Source organism: Chiloscyllium punctatum, chromosome 37 (genome assembly GCF_047496795.1).
Source record: "Chiloscyllium punctatum isolate Juve2018m chromosome 37, sChiPun1.3, whole genome shotgun sequence".
NCBI classification, from domain to species: domain Eukaryota; kingdom Metazoa; phylum Chordata; class Chondrichthyes; order Orectolobiformes; family Hemiscylliidae; genus Chiloscyllium; species Chiloscyllium punctatum.
In genome coordinates this window covers 11,409,194-11,429,871 of record NC_092775.1, presented here as the reverse complement: position 1 = coordinate 11,429,871, position 20,678 = coordinate 11,409,194, and the positions used below count along the sequence as shown (strand labels likewise).

At 37.7% G+C, this 20,678-nt stretch overlaps 1 protein-coding gene across 7 annotated transcripts in view; it reads left to right on the top strand.

Annotated features, from left to right (window-relative positions):
• Positions 1-20,678, top strand: part of LOC140462861 (casein kinase II subunit alpha) — an 85,645-nt gene that overhangs the window by 20,862 nt on the left and 44,105 nt on the right. Inside the window, exons 2-4 of one of the 7 annotated variants that reach the window (XM_072556257.1) lie at positions 1,860-1,966; positions 2,089-2,267; positions 6,879-7,105. The exons of 1 other annotated variant lie outside the window; for it this stretch is intronic. In XM_072556257.1, coding sequence (XP_072412358.1) covers positions 7,005-7,105 — 101 coding nt within the window. In that variant the 5' untranslated portion in view covers positions 1,860-1,966; positions 2,089-2,267; positions 6,879-7,004. Of the gene's footprint in view, positions 1-1,859; positions 1,967-2,057; positions 2,268-6,878; positions 7,106-20,678 lie in introns of all 7 variants that reach the window. 5 more of the 7 variants (XM_072556258.1, XM_072556259.1, XM_072556255.1 and 2 more) reach the window with 5 other exon arrangements.

The window sequence follows — 20,678 nt, the reverse complement described above, 5'->3', positions numbered from 1 at the left end:
GCAAGTAACATTCATGTCACACAAATGCAAGGCAATGACCATCTCCAATATTAGGCATTCTAACCACTGCCTCCCACCATTTAATGGTGTTACTACCATTAAATTCCCCACTGCCAAAATGCTTGGGGTTACCATTGACTAGAAACTCGGATGGATTTGCCAAATAAATACAGTGGCAAATGCTAGGAATACTGCAGTGAATAACTCTCCTCCTGACTCCCCAAAGCCAATTCATCATCTACAAGGTACAAATCAGGCCTGTGAAGGAATACTCCCCACTTACCTGGATGGTTGCAACTGCAACAGCATTCAAGAAGCTTGATACTATCCCGGACAATGCAGGCTGCTTGATTGGCATTGCATCCAAAAACATCATCTCCTTCCACCTCCAATAGCATCTGAATCTACAAGATGCCTGCAAAAATTCACCAAAGGTCCATAGACAACACCTTCCAACTTATGACCACTTCCATCTCGAAAAACACGGGCAGCTGATAAATCCGAACAGACCACCTTGATGTTCCCCTCCAAGCTGCTCACCATCCTAATTTAGAAATATATTGCCGTTCCTTCACTGTCAGTAGGTCAATATCCTGTAATTCCTTCCCTAATGGTATTGTGGGTAAACCCACAGCAGCGATTCAAGAAGGCAGCTTCCTACCTTCACAAGAGCAACCAGGGACATGCAATAAATGCTTGCCAGTCACATCGCACAAAAATGAATGAACTAAAAAAAAAGATGTTTGAATGCCAATGATATTAAAATATAGTACAAAATATGTTCCATATGTAGATATGATGTAATGTGTAATTTCCTTGATTGTTCTACATTGTTGTAATTTGCTACATAATTTTTCTTCAAGCCTGAAATTAATTTTCATTTACAAAGTTATCCTCTTTGGAGTCAAATACTAAATTATGCTTACGCGGTTCAGTGACCAGATCTCCATTTGCTGAGTCAGTTTCCCAGGTGCCAATAGGAGAATGGAAGCAATAGATTGAAACTGATGAATTAAAAGTTGAACCACAAATGTTGCCTGGCTCATGTGTATTTTGGAATCACGGTTCAAGTTTAGGTCATGAGGCAATTACATGCACTGATTAGAGCTGCTGTATAACAGCCACTGAAGAAGTCAGTTCCATTTTAATTGTTTCAGGATTGTTAAAATATGTTTTGTAATTCTTGAATTCCTTCCATTTATAATTAGGGCTTTTAGTTTGTATCTATTAAACAAATCAAGTTTAATTTTCAACCAATGGGATTTCAGGATTTTGTTTTCAAAACCTTATGGGACTTTTGCATTTCCATCTTTTTTGCAAGAAAACAGCAAATGGTGGTTGTTTTCATGATCCAAATGCACTGACCTGGCTCAGCCTGTTTAGTTGGTTAACAGAGTTTGTAGTCTACAGATACTGTTGGAAGTGAGCAAATTTACATTTAACTGTGAGGCCTGAGATTAAGGATTGACTGTAGTTGTGTTTCAGCGCATACTTTCTCTTTCCTCCACTAAACTGTTATACTTTCGTTTTATTTCAGGATTATGTCGTAGAAGCCAATGCTAAAGTAACAGCAGAATTAAGTATCTTTGTTTTGAAGTTGGCCCAGATGGCTCAAATTAATACTATGCTGTTGCAGTGGTTACTGGTTTGTGACCAGTGTCACAACCACCTGATGAAGGAGCAGTGCTTCCAATTAAACCTTTGGACTATAACCTGGTGTTGTGATTTTTAACTTTGTACACCCCAATCCAACACCATCATCTCCAAATAGTGTCAAAGTAACCTGCCTTCATGAAAGTCATTGTGCATGTCTGTGAAGATACACCTTAGTAGATGCTTTGTTTCTATTTTGCTTTCAGGCTAGTGGCCTCTGTCAGCTATCGGCCTTTCAGCACTAAAGGATATTGTAGGGTACAATTCTACAGACTGCCTTATTTCTGAGAATTTTTTTGAAAAATATAGCCATGTGAGTAGATTCTCTGAACATTCAGAAGTTTAAATCACAATTTATCAGAAGTTGACTGGTATTGGTGAGTGTTGTTTCTGCCATGTTTCAGGTTAGACATTGAAATGTGACTCATCATTCAGTTTCAGCTCCCAGCATCTCAGCCATCAGTGACCAGGCTTTGGGGCTTGATGAGAACATTTTTTCATTGGCTTTGGAAATGGAGCGAAGGTGGCAACTCTGATTTGAAAGCCCAGCCACAACATAATACTTTTTTTAAATGACTCGTGAGCGTGCTCTCTTTTTGGACAAATTCTTGAGGGTAAGCCCTTTTGTATGGCTTTATTTTGAAAGTATTTATTTAATCTTGATATTTCATCTGTAAGTTTTGGATATCTGAGCAACTGGTGTCTTGGCGCTGCATCTCTGAACAACAAAGAGTCCACTGCAGTTATTTCCATAGTGAGAACAAATTGTATTTTGCAGGCTAATACTGAGTGTTTTCGGTGCAGTTATATTTTTAGATACCTTGAGTGAAAAGCTGAAATAACAGAAATTCATTTTCCTTGATTAGGTGATTAACTGGAGAGCTAAAAATATATTCCCAGCTGTCAAAGTATGCAAGATAAGATGAATAGTTTACACATCCTAAATGCTGCAGAGATCTTCCAGTATGCAAAAGGTTAATTCAGCAAAATGTACCTTTCCAATGTATGCCAGCATTTCCATAGCAACGCTTCAGAGATGCCAGCATTTGGACACACAACTGTTATCTGCATAGAAATGTTGAGAACATATTTGTGCATGTTTCTGGCACCATAATCTTTCTTCTTAGATTGATCTTTAAACAGCAATAAAATGGCATGCAGCTGTGAAAAGTCTCCATATGAGGAAGTACACAGGAACAAGGATCAAGATTTCTCCACTCAGCCCTTCAAGCCTGCTCTGTCATTCAATAAGATTGTGGATGATATGAATTTAATTTTAACTGTACATTGCTACAGATCCCTGAATCTTTCAACCCATAGGGAATCACAAATCTGTCCAACTCTGCCTTTTAAAAAATCTGTATAAAATCTGCACCCTCTGCCTTTTAAGGGAGGGAGTTTCAAACACACTGGATCTTCTGAATTTCTTTTCCTCATTTCTGTCTTAAATGGGCAGCCCTTATTTATAAACTTTGACCCCAACATCTAAAATCTCTTATAAGAGGAAACATCAAGACCGTAATAAGCTAGTGTACCTCGTGGTGCCTTGGAACACTGGATGCCTACATTCGAGCTTTGTTATAATTGATTTTTAGGGTTTGCAGGAACTTCTGCTATTGCACAATCCTGGTTAGTGAACTCACGAGTACAAAGAGTAAGTTTCGGGCGCCACATCTTAGGAAGCTTATATTTCCCTTGGGAGTCATGCAACATAAATTTATCATGGTATCCATGTCCTAAGAGTTGAATAATGAAGTCAGATCACACAAAATAGGGTTGTGTTTTCAGTTTAGAAGTTGGAAAGGTTAAGTAATATCAGTGATAAAAGTGTTATGAGAAACAAGATGGATAGTGAGAAATTATTTCTGTTGTTTGGTGAGTCTAGGATTAGGATGTGATGACAGACTCTCAGCAATATGTTTGTTTAATTGCCTATTTGGCAATTGGATGTGGATGATAAATTCTGGTCTATCCAGTGATGCCTACAGAATGTGAATTAATATATAAAAACGTTCTATCTATCTATGTTTGATAGAATTTTGTTAACCAAGTCTATGAAGATTTGGTACAAGTACTTATATTTACAGTCACTTTGCAAGTTACATGATCTCATTTGATCGTACGGAACAAGTTCAAGGTTTGTTAACTGGCCTGCTTCTGTTCCCAGCAACAGAAAAATATAGGGTTAAGATCTGCAAATCTTTGAAGCTGGCATCACAGGTTGATTTTTTAAAAATTGCACTGTGTACTGTTGTGAGCACCACATTGTAGGAAAGCTGTGAATGCATAGTGCAGAAGTGATTTACAAGAATGGTAAATACAGGAATGAGCAGTGTCAGTTATGAGGACAGATTGCAGAAGTTAGGACTCTTCTTGTATGGAATGCGGGTGAGAGCAGATTTGTTAGAGGTTTTCAAAATCATGAGTGGGTTGGATACAGTAGATGAGGAACAGATGTTCCTGCTTATGAAAGGGACAAGTGCAAAAGGGCATAGACTTAGTGATGTGCAAATAAAGCAAAGGTGATGTGAGGAAAACCTTTTTTTCACGCAGCATATAGTATGGGTATGGAATGCATTGCCTGGAAGTGTAGTGGAGGCAGTTTCAGTTGAGGCATTCAGGAGGGTAATGCGTAGTTATTTGGATATAAGTGACATGCAGGGAAATGAGAAAATGGCAGGAAATTGGCACTGGGTAATAGAACCAATGCAGGCACAATAGCTGAATGACTCCAGTCATCCTGTTACAGTTTGGTGATTCTGAAGTTCTTTTTGGATCTTTGGCTTTATGGAGACATGGAGCAGAACAGCCAGCAAATAATCTCAAACCTTTCTAAATCCTCATTGGCCTTTGCGTAGAATATTACTTGGAATTATATCATCCAGAAAAGATGTTCCCGATGACTGGGTAGTCCAAAACCAAAGATCACGGTCTTAAGAGGTAAAGCATTTAATACTGAGCTGAGGGGTGACCTGTGGAATAAGGTACCACAGAAAGCAATTGAAGCCAAAACGTTGTCTGATTTCAGGAACGAGTTAGATATCGGACTTAGAGCTAAAGAGATCAAAGGATATGAGAGAAAAGCAGGGATAGGCAATTGAATTGGTTGGCCAGTGATGATCATGGTGACAGAGCAGGCTTGAAAGGCTAAGTGGCCTACTCCTATTTTCTGTCTTTGTTTCTAGGTCAGTAATGATGTTAAGGCCTTGGAGAGAGTGCAGAGGAAATTTACCAGAATGATTATTAGGGATGTGAAATGTTGATTAGAACAGAGGCTACAGAAATTGGGGTTATTGTTGGACTGAAAAGTTGAGAAACAATTTTATAGTTTTTCAAAATTGAGGAATTTTGAAAGAATGAAGAGGAGCTGTTTCCCTGTTTAAATTAGTACATTATCCAGAAGACCCACATTTGAGATAATTAATAAAACAAGGGAGCTGACAGTCTTTTTGATGTGAATTGTCATAATCTGAAATTCAGATACAGCATCACAATTCATGAAGGAATTAGACTTGAAAGGGCAGTTCTGCAGTGTTATTGAAAGAGAGTGGAGAGTAAGAACTAATTGTATTGTTCTTTATTGCATACCCAGCAAAGACATAAGGACTGAACGCCCTTCTATGCTGTGAATTCATGATTCCACTACCTTTTGTTTGTCTCTTCTACTCTTATCCTGTCCCCCTGTTTTTTTTCATGATGTTTTAATAGTGTTGGGGGCAGTAATAATTGGATTTTCTTTCATGTGTGAGTGCCTTGTTTGTTCTATTGAAATTTGGAAGTTTTAATTTACTGTTCAGTAATCAGTTATTCTGCATAGGATTTGGAAAGTCCGTCACCATTTCATTCATGTGTGACTCCATCCTGTGCAGATATGTTTTTTATCTTGCAGAACATGTTTTTCTGAAACCCAACTCATCTGATCTGAGATCTCTTAAATTCTGTTCTGCAAAGGAAAACCAAAATTCTGTTCCCATGCATGAAAATGGTGTCTTGCCTCTTGCTGTTTCTTGAAGTGAAATTGATGTAATGAAATTTTCAAGAGTAACTTCATTCACGATTTTATTCATGTAAATATGGAGTTGCTGTTATAGTTAGGGCTGATTTCCAATTTCTCAGACTAGCATAAAGCATAATTTCCTGTGACTTGTGTTAAAACTGGCAGAGATAGCAAAAACATTTGTAGTTACATTCATATTTTCATTATAGTCACACCTCTTTTAAACAAACTTTTTGTGTTCTTCCACCAAAGACTGCGCATAGTCAAACCTTGTCACTCTGGAGAAAGCTACACAATATTGTCCCTGAGTAAAAACAGGCCTTGGAAAATAAAGACAAATGTTGTCAAGTCTTGCCTTGTGCCTTATTTGTAGTCTTTGAATATGAAGGTCTGGCTGGGAACTGTTTCCTTCCAATTTGCAAAGGCAAGCTTCCATCTGATGGGCTCAGTGCTGTTTGATGACTAATGCACTCTGTTTCCTTGAAATCTACAGGTTATAATTTCCACATAATTCATCAAAGAAAACAGCCACCTAATTACCAATCTTGTTTTATTGTTCTTAAGTCTTGAGATCAAATCATCCAATCGTCAGTATTTTCAATTTATTACGTATACATTAAAATTTAGCTTTATACAGTTTAGGATTTGCTTGTGGGCTGCTGTTGCAATCATTTTATATTGCCCTTGATTAGCCTAATGTAGTATGAGATTTCTTTTATAAGACCATGTCTTAAAGCTGTTACATCTTGTTTTCTCCTATAATTTAATTGGAATATGGGAAGCTAAATTGAATCTAATACTGTCACCTCTGAGGAGTTTGCACTTCTATGAAAAACCTAGTTGATGGTTTTGAGCACAACAAATAAAGTTTTAAAGCAGTCAAAGTTTTTATTATAATGTTTCGCTGCATTGAAAATCTGAATCATTATAAAGGTTCAGAAGATTAGGAATTTTTTCAGTGCAGAATTGCGCAGGCTACTTCATAAAATGCAATTGTCTATAAATCCAGTTTTGTGGGTCACTATAATAAATTATTCCTGTTGAATGATTTTATTTTTAACCTCTGTTACATTGATTTGAAACTTTAAATGTTTTAGCTCGTGGTTTTAGTGTCTTTTGGGTTTGTATTAGGCATGCAGATAATAAGCATGGATCAGTTGACTTTTTTGGGGCAAACGTTTTGGTTTTGTCAAAATAGTTATCACGTTTGTGCTTTTTTTTTTAAAAGACAGAGTGAATCACAAGAGACCCTTCCCACTTTGCTGATTGTCAGAACTCAAGATATTTACCTGCCCCCTGGCTGCTGAACCACTCAACATCTGCTTCTGAGCTCGCCTCTGGCCTCCTATTAGACATGGCAGGACCTGTGCCAAGCAGGGCCAGAGTTTACACTGATGTAAACACACACAAACCAAGAGAATACTGGGATTATGAATCTCATGTTGTGGAATGGGGGTAAGTTCATTTTAAATCAAATAGTTTTGTTTGAATAGCTGATAAATATAAGAACTTGTGTTTATGATTGTGCATTCCAAAATGCTTTACAATTAGTACATTAATATTGGGTAGCTAGTGTTATTTTACAGACAAATATCTCGTCACTTGGCGCACAATACATGTGAGCTCAGTTACCAGATAGTCTGTATTGTTGTAGGTTAAGTATAGGAAGGAAATTATTAAAGTGGCAATGGTTCAGAAAAGATTTGCCAGGATATTTTTGGGAATGGAGGGTTTGAGTTATAAAATAGACTGAATAGGCTGGGACCTTATTCGCTGAAGTGTAGGAGGTTGAGGGGTTACCTTACAGAGGTTTATAAAATCATGAGGAGCATAGATAAAGTGAATAGCAAAGATCTTCCCCTAAGTTAGGGTAGTTCAAAACTAGGGGTCATATTTTTAAGGTGAGAGGAGAATGATTTTAAAAGGATAAGGGGCAACTTTTTAACATAGTGGTTAGTATATAGAATGAACTGCCAGATGAAGTGGTGAATGCAGGTCAGTTACAAAGTTAAAAAGACATTTGCACGAATACATGAATAGGAAAGGTTGGAGAGATGCGGGCCAAATGCAGGCAAGTAGGACTTAGTTTAGTTTGGGAACATAGTCGGCATGGACTAATTGGATCAACAGGCCTGCTTCCAAGCTATATGACTGTATGACTCTTAACTAAACGAACATTGGCCAAATTGCTTGATAAGCTCTGAGTGCTGTAGGATTTTTGTGCTCTAGTTAGTTGCTTACTGCCTAACTCCAAAGCCTTTCCACCATCTATGCTTATAAAAATATTTTCTCAGTACATCAAACATGGAGCCACAGTGGCCATGATAGATGATTTGTACAAGAAAAGTCATGCTTTAGAGAAAACCCTGTTCATGAGAAGAAGCCTGAGAGAAGTCAAGAAAAAGAAGTGGAACCGTTCTAAGATGTCATTGGAACAGAGAAAGGATTGTACTGCTCAAAAGAAGACCGGCTTCCTCAGAGCAAGACATTATTTCAACGAGCTACATCACACTGCAGCATTCAAGAACTGCAGAAAGCAGAAGGACAATATCTGTTATAGCGTTTCAAGAAAAACAAATACCCAATAGACACAGTCCACTGATTACTTCGAAACAAACCCAACAAGCAGACACAGCGCAACCAAAAGCTATGGCCACATTACCTTACATCAAAGATGTATCAGAAATGACATCCAGGCTGCTTGGCAGCATGGTAACCCACAAATCTACCAACACACTTAAACAGCAACTAATGAACCTAAAGGATCCATTAGATATTACCAGTAAAACTAACGTTATTTACAAGATACCATGCAAGAGCTGTTTTTTAAAAAAAAAATCACTGTTGGACAAAGAAGCAGGAAACTTGCCTCCAAGATACATGAGCACCAACTAGCCACCAAAAGAGACAACCCAGTATCCATACATACAGACAAAGAAGGACATCACTTTGAATGGGACAACACACACACCCTAGGACAGGTGAAACAAAGACATGAACAAGAATTCGTACAGGCACGCCATTCTAACCAGCACTCCATCAATGAACACATTGATTTAGATCCTATCTACCTTCCCTTTATAAAAAAAAACAGAAATGACATCACCCACCTTAAGAAACCAAGACCTATAAATAGAGAGATGGGACATACCACCAGCGCTTCACTGGAGACTCTCACTGTTGATGTTACCTAGTCATGGTGATGCAGCTTCTGAAAACAAGCCTTCCAGCTCAGTGAGCTCACTTGCACACTTCAACCGGAACTACAAATCTTCTCAAAAAATCGCTAACAAGAACTGAATGGCTAAAGGCAACCACTCACCTTATGCCATTGTTCACAAAAGAAATAAATATGATTCGTATAAACTGTCGAACAAATTTGAAGAAACACTGGAAAAAAAAAGACACTAATCAAGAGCATAGTTCTCTTGTCCCTGGATAAGTATGACTCCAGTGGCATTCTAGAAGCACTACACTCTTCAGATACTATTTTGAAGGCACTGCATTCATCTCTTTAACCACTTCTCTGCCTCCTTCATAATCATGCTGTGATTCTAGTGATTAGAAGATACAATGCAGCAACTCACCAAGGCTACTTTGACAATGCATTCTAAACATGTGGTCACTACACCTGCAAGAGCCAGCACAGCAACCTCATGGAAACGCTATTGTTTATTGATTCTCCACCAAGTATTTTGTTTGCAATTTCCTGAGCATGATTGGATCCAAATGCCTGGCACTTCTTCCTTAAAAACACCATGGATGCACCTTCATTATACCCATTGTAGTAGTGCATCACTACCTTCTTGAGGGCAGTTAGAGCTAGATGATAAATAATAGCATTGCCAGTGAGCACATTATCTCATACAGGAAATCAAACTTCAACAGGCTGCTGAACATCTTATTTAAAACACTGCATTTGGATGTAAGGTAGTGCTGCCCTAAACTTGGTGCTCAAGTCCTGTAGTTTGGCTTGTTTTGCAGCCCCTATGAAAGACTAATAATCTGAAAAGAAAATAATTCACAGACAACTCCAAAAGAAATTGATAGACAAGTTTTCACTTATTAAAATTTATTCTGCAACAGTCAAACCCAAAATCAACATACATTTTGGCAGGCGTCACCATGCAAATGGTCTTTCACCCAAGATGATGAATTTTGCTTGATAAGTGGTCAACAAAACCAGGAGGCGGATTGGAGCATGGATATCTTGCTATTTCACAAAGTTGCAAACACATAATTCCTGGCATAAATGTGGCACCATGTTTGCTCTTAGTCCTTCCAACTTCAGCACATGTAATTTCTCACTTTTTCTGCTCAACCTGTTTGGCCCCTTTGAGTTGCTTTCATTGGCAAAATTATCCAAAACAAGATCCACAGCTTTGGTTAATACTGACGAGGTGTCTGTCTAAAAACTGTTTTATTTAGGTCACACCAGTCCTGATGGCATAGCTTTCCAGAATTCCCTTTCCAACCAACCAATAACATCTGTTTCACGACCTGATCCTCAACACTCCATCTTTTTAGCATGCCATTCACACCCTTTTTAGATTTTAGGTCTCGTATGATTCTTCCCCAACAGCTGTTGGGGTATTTTCTAACTGACTTTGACAGGTTTTGTTTGCCCCTGAATAAATACATCAAGCGTTCTCTAACTGCCTTGCTACCATGTAATAAGTGGAAACATGTCTCCCTTCCACCCGGCTTCCCCAGCCCAGAAACAAACACCAACAAGAAGAAATTCCTTTTCTGAACAGGTAAAAAGTGTTGGAGACACTCAACCAGTCTGCCAGCATCTGAGTCAACAGTTTGAGTCCAGTGACTCCTCTTTGGAAATTATAAAAGAGTCAATTATCTCAAAATGTTAACTCTGTCTCTTTCCACAGATGCTGCCAGATCTGTTTAATTTCGCCAGCACTTTTTAAAAAAAATTTCAAATCTGCAGTATTTGCTTTAAGTAGCCCGTATTTACATTTTTAAGTTTTTTGTAGCTTGTCTTCTCATGATTTGTCATAAAATGAAATTCAGTTATCCATTTCTAGAATTGTTTTTGTGTCATTTTGGATTGCAGGGGCTATTTCTCAAGTACAAAACTTTGCAAAGCAGAGTTTGAAATACTTGAATCCACCTTTTTGTCTCAATCATGCAAGTACTAACAGCAAGACAGTTAACACGTACAATAATCGTAGTTTATATTTAAGATTCTAATGCTGGTAATTTCTGTCTCTTGTGGGGGAGAGCTTTTAGTTTTAAGGTAACTGACAGATGAAGATTAATGTGAATAAATGTGGTGTTATCGCCTTTGGTAGCAAAGCCAGGAGGCGGATTGGCTGTCCTTGTACACTAATTGCTGAAAGTAAGCATGCAGGTGTAGCAAGTGGTGAAGATGACAAATGGTATTTTGTCCTTTTATATGGCAAGAGGACTTGAATATAGGAGCATGGATATCTTGCTGCAGTTTTACAGCACCTTTTTGAAACCACACCTGGAGTATTGTGTGTAGTTTTGGTCTCCTTATCTGAGGCAGGCTGTTCTTGCTTGAGGAAGTGCAACAAAGGTTTGCAGATTGTTTCTTGAGATGACAGAACTAACATGAAAATAGACTGGATTGGTTAGGACCTGTAGTATTAGGAATAATTTTGGCCCCCTTGCTTGAGGAGGCATGTATTTGTATTGGAGACAGTCCGGAAGAGGTTCACTAGATTGATTCCAGAGCTGAGGTGTTTGTCTTGAGAGAATGAACAATTTAGGTCTCTACTCTTTGGAGTTTAGAAGAAATGAGAGAAGATCTGATTGAGGTATATAAGATGCTAAAGGGGGTTGACTGAGTAGATGTAAAAAGGTTGCTTCCTTGTGGGGCAATTTAAAACAAGATATCATTGTTTTAGAATAACAGGTAGCAGAGATGAAGAGAAATTGCTTCTCACAGAGGATTGTGAATCTGTAGAATTCACAACCCCAGAGCTGGAACATTGAGTAAATTTAACAGGAGATAATATTTTTAATTAACAGTTAAATGGTTATAAAGAACAGACATGAAAGTGGAGTTGAGGTTGAGATGAGATCAGTCGTGATTGTATCAAATGGTGTACCAGGCTCGAGGGACTGAATTGCTTGCTTCTGTTCCACATTCTTACGTTCTTGTATTCAATGAAGTTAGAAAAAGAGGGGTTCTCATAGAATCCTATAGAATTCTAACAAGACTAGACAAGGTAAACACAGGAAGGATGCTCCAATGACTAGTGGTTATAGTCTAAAGGTGCAGGAAAGGCCATTTAGAACTGAGATGAGAAAGATCTTCACTCTGTGGTGAGCCTGTGGAACACAGGAAATGGTTGAGGCCAAAACTTTGAATGTTTTCAAGGAGATACTTTTGGTCTGAGGAACCATATTTATCAAAGGGTATGGGATGAAAGCTAGAAGAGGGCACTGACTAGAGTTTATCAGCCATGATCATATTGAATGCTGAAGCAGGCTTGAAGGGCAGAATGGCTTACCCTATTTCCAATTTGTGTTGCTATGTTTCCACAGGTGTTGAAACATGTGCTTCACAATGTGTGCATTTGATGTGTTTAAATACTTCAGAAACTTGCCCATTTTCTTTGAGAGCTGTCAAAAAGTAAATGCAGTTCATGGAGCAGCCTTATTCCATGCTTGTTTTTATTTGTGGGAATTTGATATTGTCCAAACTGTTAAAGTAAGTTGGAATGTTAATTTAATTGAATAAGGGAAATTTCTTTTTCTGAATGTAATTTGACTACAGTTTCTATTTTTCCTTTCAATCGTTTTTGTGATTTAGATCAGATTTTTGAAAAAGGATGTAGCTATACATAATCAAAATTAAAATCTCTTCTCTTGCCCTGCCAACCAAGTTTTATCCTCTCTCTTAGACGCATTGTTTAATTTCTTATCCATACCTTGGTTTGGCTTATTTTAGTGAGTTGAATGCTGTTTTAGCCTTGCCAAACAGGTCTGCAGATGTTGGGGTATACATGTTAACAGTATAGGCGAAAGTGTCTAGATTAGAGTGGTGCTGGAAAATCGCAGCATCCGAGGAGCAAAAATCATAGTTTCGGGCAAAAGCGATATATAATCTATAACTAATATAGATTAACCACAAAGGCCTGTTGTGGCAAATTGTGATGTCTCTACCATTGGACTGGGTTTAAGTGCCACTTACCGTGGACGTATCAGACCAGGTACTAATAGGTTGATGAAGAATAATTTTTAGGCTAACTACTTACAGCAAACTAAGTTTGCTTTGGTGGGCCTAATCTAGACTAGAGGTTAATTCCATCTTTGTCTAAATTAGTACATGACTGTAGTAAGATTATGTGGCAGTTTGAATGCAGTGTTTCTGTTGGATATGTTTTCCTCAGCGCAGAACTTTGAGCTATTCTGTGGAGACTTCTTTAAATTAATGCAGAGCTATGGTAACTTTGCTTGAATGGTGATTTGAATGAGTTGCTTTAATATTCTCTGGGATAAAGCTGAGAAAGTCAAAAAGCATGATCTCATTAAATACAATTGATGTAGGCTGAAGTTGGCAATATAGGGAATCAGGAAGTGGATTTGTGTTTGCTGTTCATTGTATAATGGAGTTGACAAAATTTCTTCCATTGAAGGGTTATCAAAAGTTAAATACCAATTTTCATTTCTGCATCCTTATAGTGATTGCAAAGACCAAGGAACAAGCTGGCTACCTGACTCGTCTGTTAAAGATTAATGTTCACTAGTGGTGTGGAAATTATTCTTCACTCTCCAATGAAATTTACCTCTGATACACTGTCCAAAAAACCCATTGTTCAGCTCGGGTTTATCCACAGAATTTGTTGGCAGATGAGTCAGGTTTTTGCATTCTGCACTTTGGCAGCTGTTTTTCTTTGGGGAGACAGCTGTACTTTTAATTGCTTTGAGTTTGTATGTGTTGGATTTGTTAAGGTTTGCTTATTTTGTTTTACAGTCATTGTTATTATTTACTTAGCATCTCTTGAAGTATCTTGTGTACTGCCAGCAGCCCCTGTCTGAGACTAAGAATCTTGAGGAATCCATACCAGCTTACTATGTTCAACGACTGCACTTTAATTTCACTTTGACATAGAACTACATTTTTAATATACATTGTGATACATGTTAAATTTAAAATGGCAGAGGGGTGACTAAATGGGGTCAAACAACACAATCCTAATGCACAGGAGCAGAATAAGGCCACTTTTGATACATTTGAGTCTGCTCCACCATTTGGCCATGGATGATAAGTTTCTTAATCCCATTCTCCTGCCTTCTCCTGGTAATCTTGGATCCCCTTGCCATCATCTTTTATATTATTAGCCACCTTACCTTCACATTTTATCATCTCTCCTCTTATTGCTTTTTTGGTTATCCTCGGCTAGTTTTTAAAGGTTTGAGTCATCTGACTTTAATCTTCACCATATTGTATGCTTGATTTACTTTTATGCTGTCCTTAACTTCCCTTGTCAGCTATAGTTACTTCATCGTTCCCTTAGTATGTTTCTTCTTTGTGATGAATTTCTGTTGTGTATCTTGAATTACCCCAGAAACTCTGCCACTGTTGCTTTACTATCTTCCCTTTTAGGTCCCCCACTGTTCACTTGTAATCAACTCTGACCAGCTCCTCCCTCATCTTTGTAATGCCTTTCACGGAGTTATAATACCATTACATCTAATTCAAGCTTCTCCCTTTTAAACCGCAGGATGAATTCTGTCATATTATGGTCACTGCCCCCTAGGGGTTCCTTCTCCTTTAGCTTCCAAATCAACCCTGCTTCATTCCACAGCACCAAACCAAAATTGCTTGTTTCCCAGTGGGATCTGCTGCAAACTACTTGAAATAAACCATCTCGCAGACATTCCGTGGACTCCTTGGAATCTGCTCCCAACTTGATATTCCTTGACCTTCATATTGATGTACCTCATAATTATTGTAATAGTGCCTTTTTTACATGCCTTTTCTACCTCCTGATCTGTTTTCTGCCTCAATCCTGTAAAGAGTGGGAGGCCTGTGCATTAGCTCCCATCCATGTGGCCTTTATTAACAGAATTGAAAAAAAATGGTAAGTTTCAGAAATCCAGCACATTTCTAATGTGTATGAGTTAGAAATAAGTAGCTGAGAATTCTTTTGGACCCAGATGGAGGAAAAAGGATACAATGGTGGCTTGAATCCTAGATGAGATGTGGGTAGCAAGACTGCCATATTTTTCATGCTTACCTTAGAAATGTTTATGAGCTGGTAAGAGTCTCGGTGTAGGAGACCCAAGATTTTGAGAGTTTGACGAGGCTTAGCATGGTGCAGATTGTTTATCTTTTGTAATTGGAATGTTCCAGTATAGTGAGGTAATTGTTGGTGCAGATCGGTCTCTGTAGACCTTGTGTCAAGAATATAAAAGAGCAGATTCCCCTTGTCCAGAAATTGTAGAGATTTGGCATTTTACACTGACTGACAAGACAGTACTTGAGCATGACCAGGGAGTACTTTCTTGGAGATTGTGCTTTCAGCCAGAATGTACTGACAATACTGTTGTGCCCTTTTACTACTGCTTCGATATTACAATTTGTCAGTTTTTGTACTGAATAAAATTAATGACCACCAGTAAAGATGGAGTCACTTTGGTATTTCCGAAATACAACTAAAATAGTTATTTGACTCTGATATTTTAAATTCCAACAGGTCTACAAAAAAAAGTGATTAAATTATACTGCTCTTAAACAGTGGTCCTGCAGGAGGTTTTATTTGCACAATGCTATTTTAGGTATTTATCGAGTATTTTTGTTTAAGTAACCATTATCTGCTTAAAAGTGATTCAGCTGTTGCTTTTTGTCTTTTATTGTCTCCGCTATTCTTGTGCTCTCCTTCTATCCTACCTTATAATTGTCTCCTGATGCCTTTCCATCAACCCGACAGTACAAATTCTCTGCCTTTCTCTTTATAGATTTCAGTTACACCTCAACAACTAACTTCCAACTGAGAAAGAAACCCAAGCAGGGTACTTCATGTGTCGTCACAGCATGTTATCTTATTACAGGCACTGAATACAATTGTGTCTGCACAAAGATGGTGCATGTATCAATTTATAAGTATTTAAAAACAGTATAAAAAATCTTGCGTTATAATATTGTGTAAGGAGGGTCCCTATTTACAAAGATTTTCCCATTACACACAATTCACTGCCTGTTGTTGTCCTTTGTACAATCTGTAATGCATTAAACTTAAGGAGAGTTTCCAAACTTAAGCATCCATAGTATCACCAGTGCTCGGTCACGCAGTATCGTCTATTTTTGGGATCCATTACAGGTGGCACTTAGTTCTAATAGCAGTTTATTCTGGCTCTTAACACGTTATCTATTCTGTGTCCCTCTTCGTCAATTTGTATAAAAGAGTGGGAAACAGTGCGAGAACAAGGCCATTATTACCCCTTTTGTAAACCTACTAAGACTTAATATCAGGTTGCTTTATTAGTTGGCGTGCCCACCTGAATAGGACAATTGTGGAATTGAGTTTATAATCTAGGATGATAGTGCAGTGATATATCCTGCATTTTAAAGGTGCTCTCTTCCAGAAGAGCCATAAACCAAGATCCTGTGTACCTGTAGGTCTGATGCAAAAATAAAATCTGTCACAGTATTTAAAGGATAGGAGTTAAAGCCTTGTCAAATCTTTCCCCTCAAACATACATCTATCTATCTTTTTTCTGCTAGAGGGTACTTGCTGTTAGGAAATTGGTTGGCTGATAGTTCAAGAGCGTTTCAGTGGATGTGAAGTGATTTGAGTCTTCAGGAAAACATGCCTTTTAATGCAATCTTGTTCTTTATTAATAATGACTTACATGATCACATGCTCGTGTTCATGTGTGCTGCACAGTGGTAGTATGGGGCGATAGACTATTAAAACATTGATTATTGACTTGTTTTAAACATTTGTTTTTGTTATTCAAACTGAATTTCCTTTTAACATCATTGTATATTTTTCAGTTTCTAACTAACATGGGCAAAGCGAAATAAAATCTTTAGTTCCTGAAAAGAGAGCAACAATGATTAAAAAGTAGTATTTTATAAATTTTTGCTCAACTGATTTGAGATAAATTGGTTCACCTCTTTAAGCTGAATATATTGTTCTGAGCAAGTTAATTTAAATGTATTTCAACTATAGTTATATTGAAACATAGCTACCGAGGAAGCTTTTCTAGATGTTTGTGAATTACATACCTGATTCTCATTATTTCATGGCTGGAAAGGGTGTAATGTTTTACAATATCTCAAATCGATTTTTTTTGTGGTTTGAAGAAAAGATATCAAAACCTACCAAAGTTTCAAATTTTCTCATTTCTTGCTGATAACAACAGTTGTGTGATAACAAACTTCGAGGTGCCAGTGTTGGACTGGGGTGGACAAAGCTATTGCTTCCAAATAAACCTGTTGGGCTGTAACCTGGTGTTGTGATTTTTAACTGCAATAACTTATATACTGTCACGGGGAGTGTATTGAACCGTGCTGTTCTTAATTTTACATAGTTGCTAAATTGTGGGAGTATACTCACTTTATTGAGACTATAGAAGATATAGATGTGCAAAGAGAGATTCTTGTAGCTTTGTTGATATTGAATCAAAGCAATGCCGAATTCCTCTCAACTTATGGTGATGGCCTAATGGTATTCTCACAAAACTATTAATCCAGAATCCCAAGTAGTGTTCTGGGGACCTTCATTCAAATCCCATCATGGCAGATGGTGAAATTTCAATTTAAAAAATCTGGAATTAAGAATTTAATGAAAATGAAACCATTGCTAGTTGTCAGGAAAAATCCATCTGGTTCATTAATGTTGTTTTGGGAAGAAAACTGTCATCCTTGCCTGGTCTTGCTTACCTGTGACTCTAGACCCATTAAAATGTGATTGATGCTTAACTGTCCTCTGGGCAATAAATCCTGGATGAGGCAGAGGTGCTCAAAAATAAATAAAATAATTAATAAACAGCAAAAAAACTAAATTTTAGCTAAGTTTAGATTTGGGTGTTTCACATGTTTCAAAGTGATTGAAATCTTCTAGGTATACTTGTACAGCCATTTCATATTGAGAAGCATGATTCCAAAGATGTTTTAATTAACCACAAGATGCTCCACTGCACATAACAAATTAATTTGCCAATGGCAGTTTGACTGGTTCACAACCCATCAGTTCATACAGTATTATGCATTCATATACAAGATTTTGGTTAGCTTTATAACATTAAATTTATTACAGGAAAATCCTGTTAATTTGAGCTGCTTAAAGTGAAATAAAGTTTGATTTACTGTTGAAGGTTCAAAATATAATGAGAGTTAGCAATAATGTTGATTATGTAGAATTATGAGGCCGCCATTTATATTTTCAAGTTGGAATGGGGAATTGGCCTTCAAACACTCCATTTGTATTTGGCAATCAGCAGCAAGAGTCAGTGAGAAAAGTGTTATTTAAATATCACCAGTGGATGAATGGAGAAGTATTGCAATGGATCAGAAAATCATCTGCTCCAAAAGCAATCTCGTTGTAAAATATAGTCCTTGGTCATTCTACTGATGTTGAATTTTTATTAAAACCTCGGGGTAGAATTTTGCTGTGCCATTAATTAATCCACTGACAATAAAACCAAGTTATTGAAAGATCAGCTGATAAGGTATTATATACATTAGTGAAGGTAGGACTGCATCACTTCAGAACCATTGGGTGAGATGGCAGTTTGTCTGGTAGTTTACAATGTGGACTGCTAGGCATTTTTAGCACTTCTTTTTCTTCAGATTACTGCACTGATGTTCTAATACATCTGTGATGCTCTACTACAGATGTATATTTCTTTTCTGTCTCTTTTCCCCTTGCCATAAATAGGTTTCTTCTGTCGATGGCCCCTGTTTTTTAGTTGTGTTTTTTTTCCTTCATGGATAGGAACATGGCACCATGAGTAGGTCATTCAGCACCTTGAGCCTGTTTTGTCATTCAGTGATGGCTGATCTGTGGCCTAACTTGATATACAGTATCCACTGTCTCCTCTATATCGACTAAATCACAAATCACAAATTTGCCTATCCACATCAAAAACAAAACCAATCAACATCTGTGGGCAAAAATTGCACATGCATAATTTTTAACCAAGTTTTAAAGGAGCTTCGCGCTTGGGAATTTCATCATTGAATCCTCTCTGATAATGACGAGTGACTATCCCTGACTTTGACCCATATCCTTTAATACCTTTGCTTAACAATAAAGTGTCCATCTCTGATTTAAAAGTAACAACTGATCCAGCATCCACTGCCAGTTATGGATACAAGTTCCAAACATCTGCCACCCTTTGTGTGTCGAAGTGTTTTCTAACATCTCTCCTGAATGGTCTGGCCCTAATATGCAGATCATGCCCCCCCCCCAGTTCTGGATTGCCCAAAGAGTGCAAATAATTTATCTTTATTAATAATGATTATATTATTAATAGTTTATCTTTACTTGTCTTTTCCTGTAATATCTTAAATATCTTATTTTGATCAGGTCACACACAACCTCCTAAACTCTAGAGAAATCGGGCCTAATTTGTATAATTTTTATTTGTAATCTTACCTCAAAAGACCAGTAGTCGTTTTTGTAAACTGATGTTGTACTCCCTCTGAGACCATTATATACTTCCAAAGGTGTGGTGCCCTGCTCTGTTCAGTACTGCAAATAATTATCAAAATAATTAACAGTTCAGCATACACATTGGAATTCCTACATTACCGAGCACTACGCGATCAACCTTTATCACCAACCTCATGAATAGGGCTAATTATCAATACTATCCTGGGTTATAATTGATGTTGTGATCTACGTGTGATGATTTGATTACAGTATCTGTGAGAGGTTTCGAATACTGGAGCAGGGATGTCTTACTGCATTTATATAGCGCCTTGGTGAGAGAACACACCTGGAATGTTGTGTGCAATTTTGGTCTTGTGATCTGATGAAGGATGCTTGTGCAATAGAAGGATTGCAGCAAAGGTTTGTCCGACTGATTCCTGGGATGACAGGACTGATCAATGAGGGGAGGTTGAATTGGTTAGGATAACATTCACCAGAGTTCAGGAGAATGAGAAGGTGGTCTCCTGAAAAATCAAAAAAAATTTTTAATGGGACTATAAAGGGTAAATGCAGGAAAGATGCACCCTATGGTGAGGGAGCCCAGAATTGGGGTCACAGTCGAAGAATAGGAGATAAACCATTTAGAACTGAGATGAAGTGTTAGGACACTGGGTAAACCCCTCTGTTAATTTAAACCTCACACACACAAGCTCACCTTGCACCGTAATCTTAAATTTTGAGAGGCAAAGAACTATCCCGGATTTCACTATTTAAAGTAAAAATTAACAATTTTATTCTTTAAATTCGGAGAACATTAAAACCACAATTATTTACAACTCCTTTCTCTGAAACCTGTTTTTTACCTCCCACTCTACAATACTTGTCCAATTAAAAAACAAATAAGATTTTCAAAAAAAAATGCTTTCTAACCAGCCAGCTTTGTTGATTCTCCTTTGTCGATTTTCCTCTGTATTTTGCTGGGTTGTCTTTTCTTTGGGCTTCTGCTGCACAACTTCTGTTATGGGCAGGTACCTTTCAGAGAGCTATTTGGCTAGCAGTCTGAATTTGTTGGTGCTCTTTGTAGTTCTCCTTAACTGTTCAAAACGTCCGGTTTTATACCCCAAAACATTGGATCATTTCATTGGTGTGATATCATCCCAAACAGTAGATTTCAAATTGGATTGGATTTTAGTCTGTGGGGCCTAATTTAGACTGGCCGAATTTGAATTTGTTTTTGTACTGTGGCAATGCATCGCCAGCTATTTGTGTCAACCAAATGTCACATTTTTAGATTGTTCAGCGCACTGTTTTCATTCAGTCCTTGCCAACTTCCCCTCTCTTTCTCTTTCTCTCTCTCTCAAAGGTAAGGTACACACTTACACCTTCATAACAGAAGAGAAGTTTCTTCACCCACAGAGTGATGAACCTGTGGA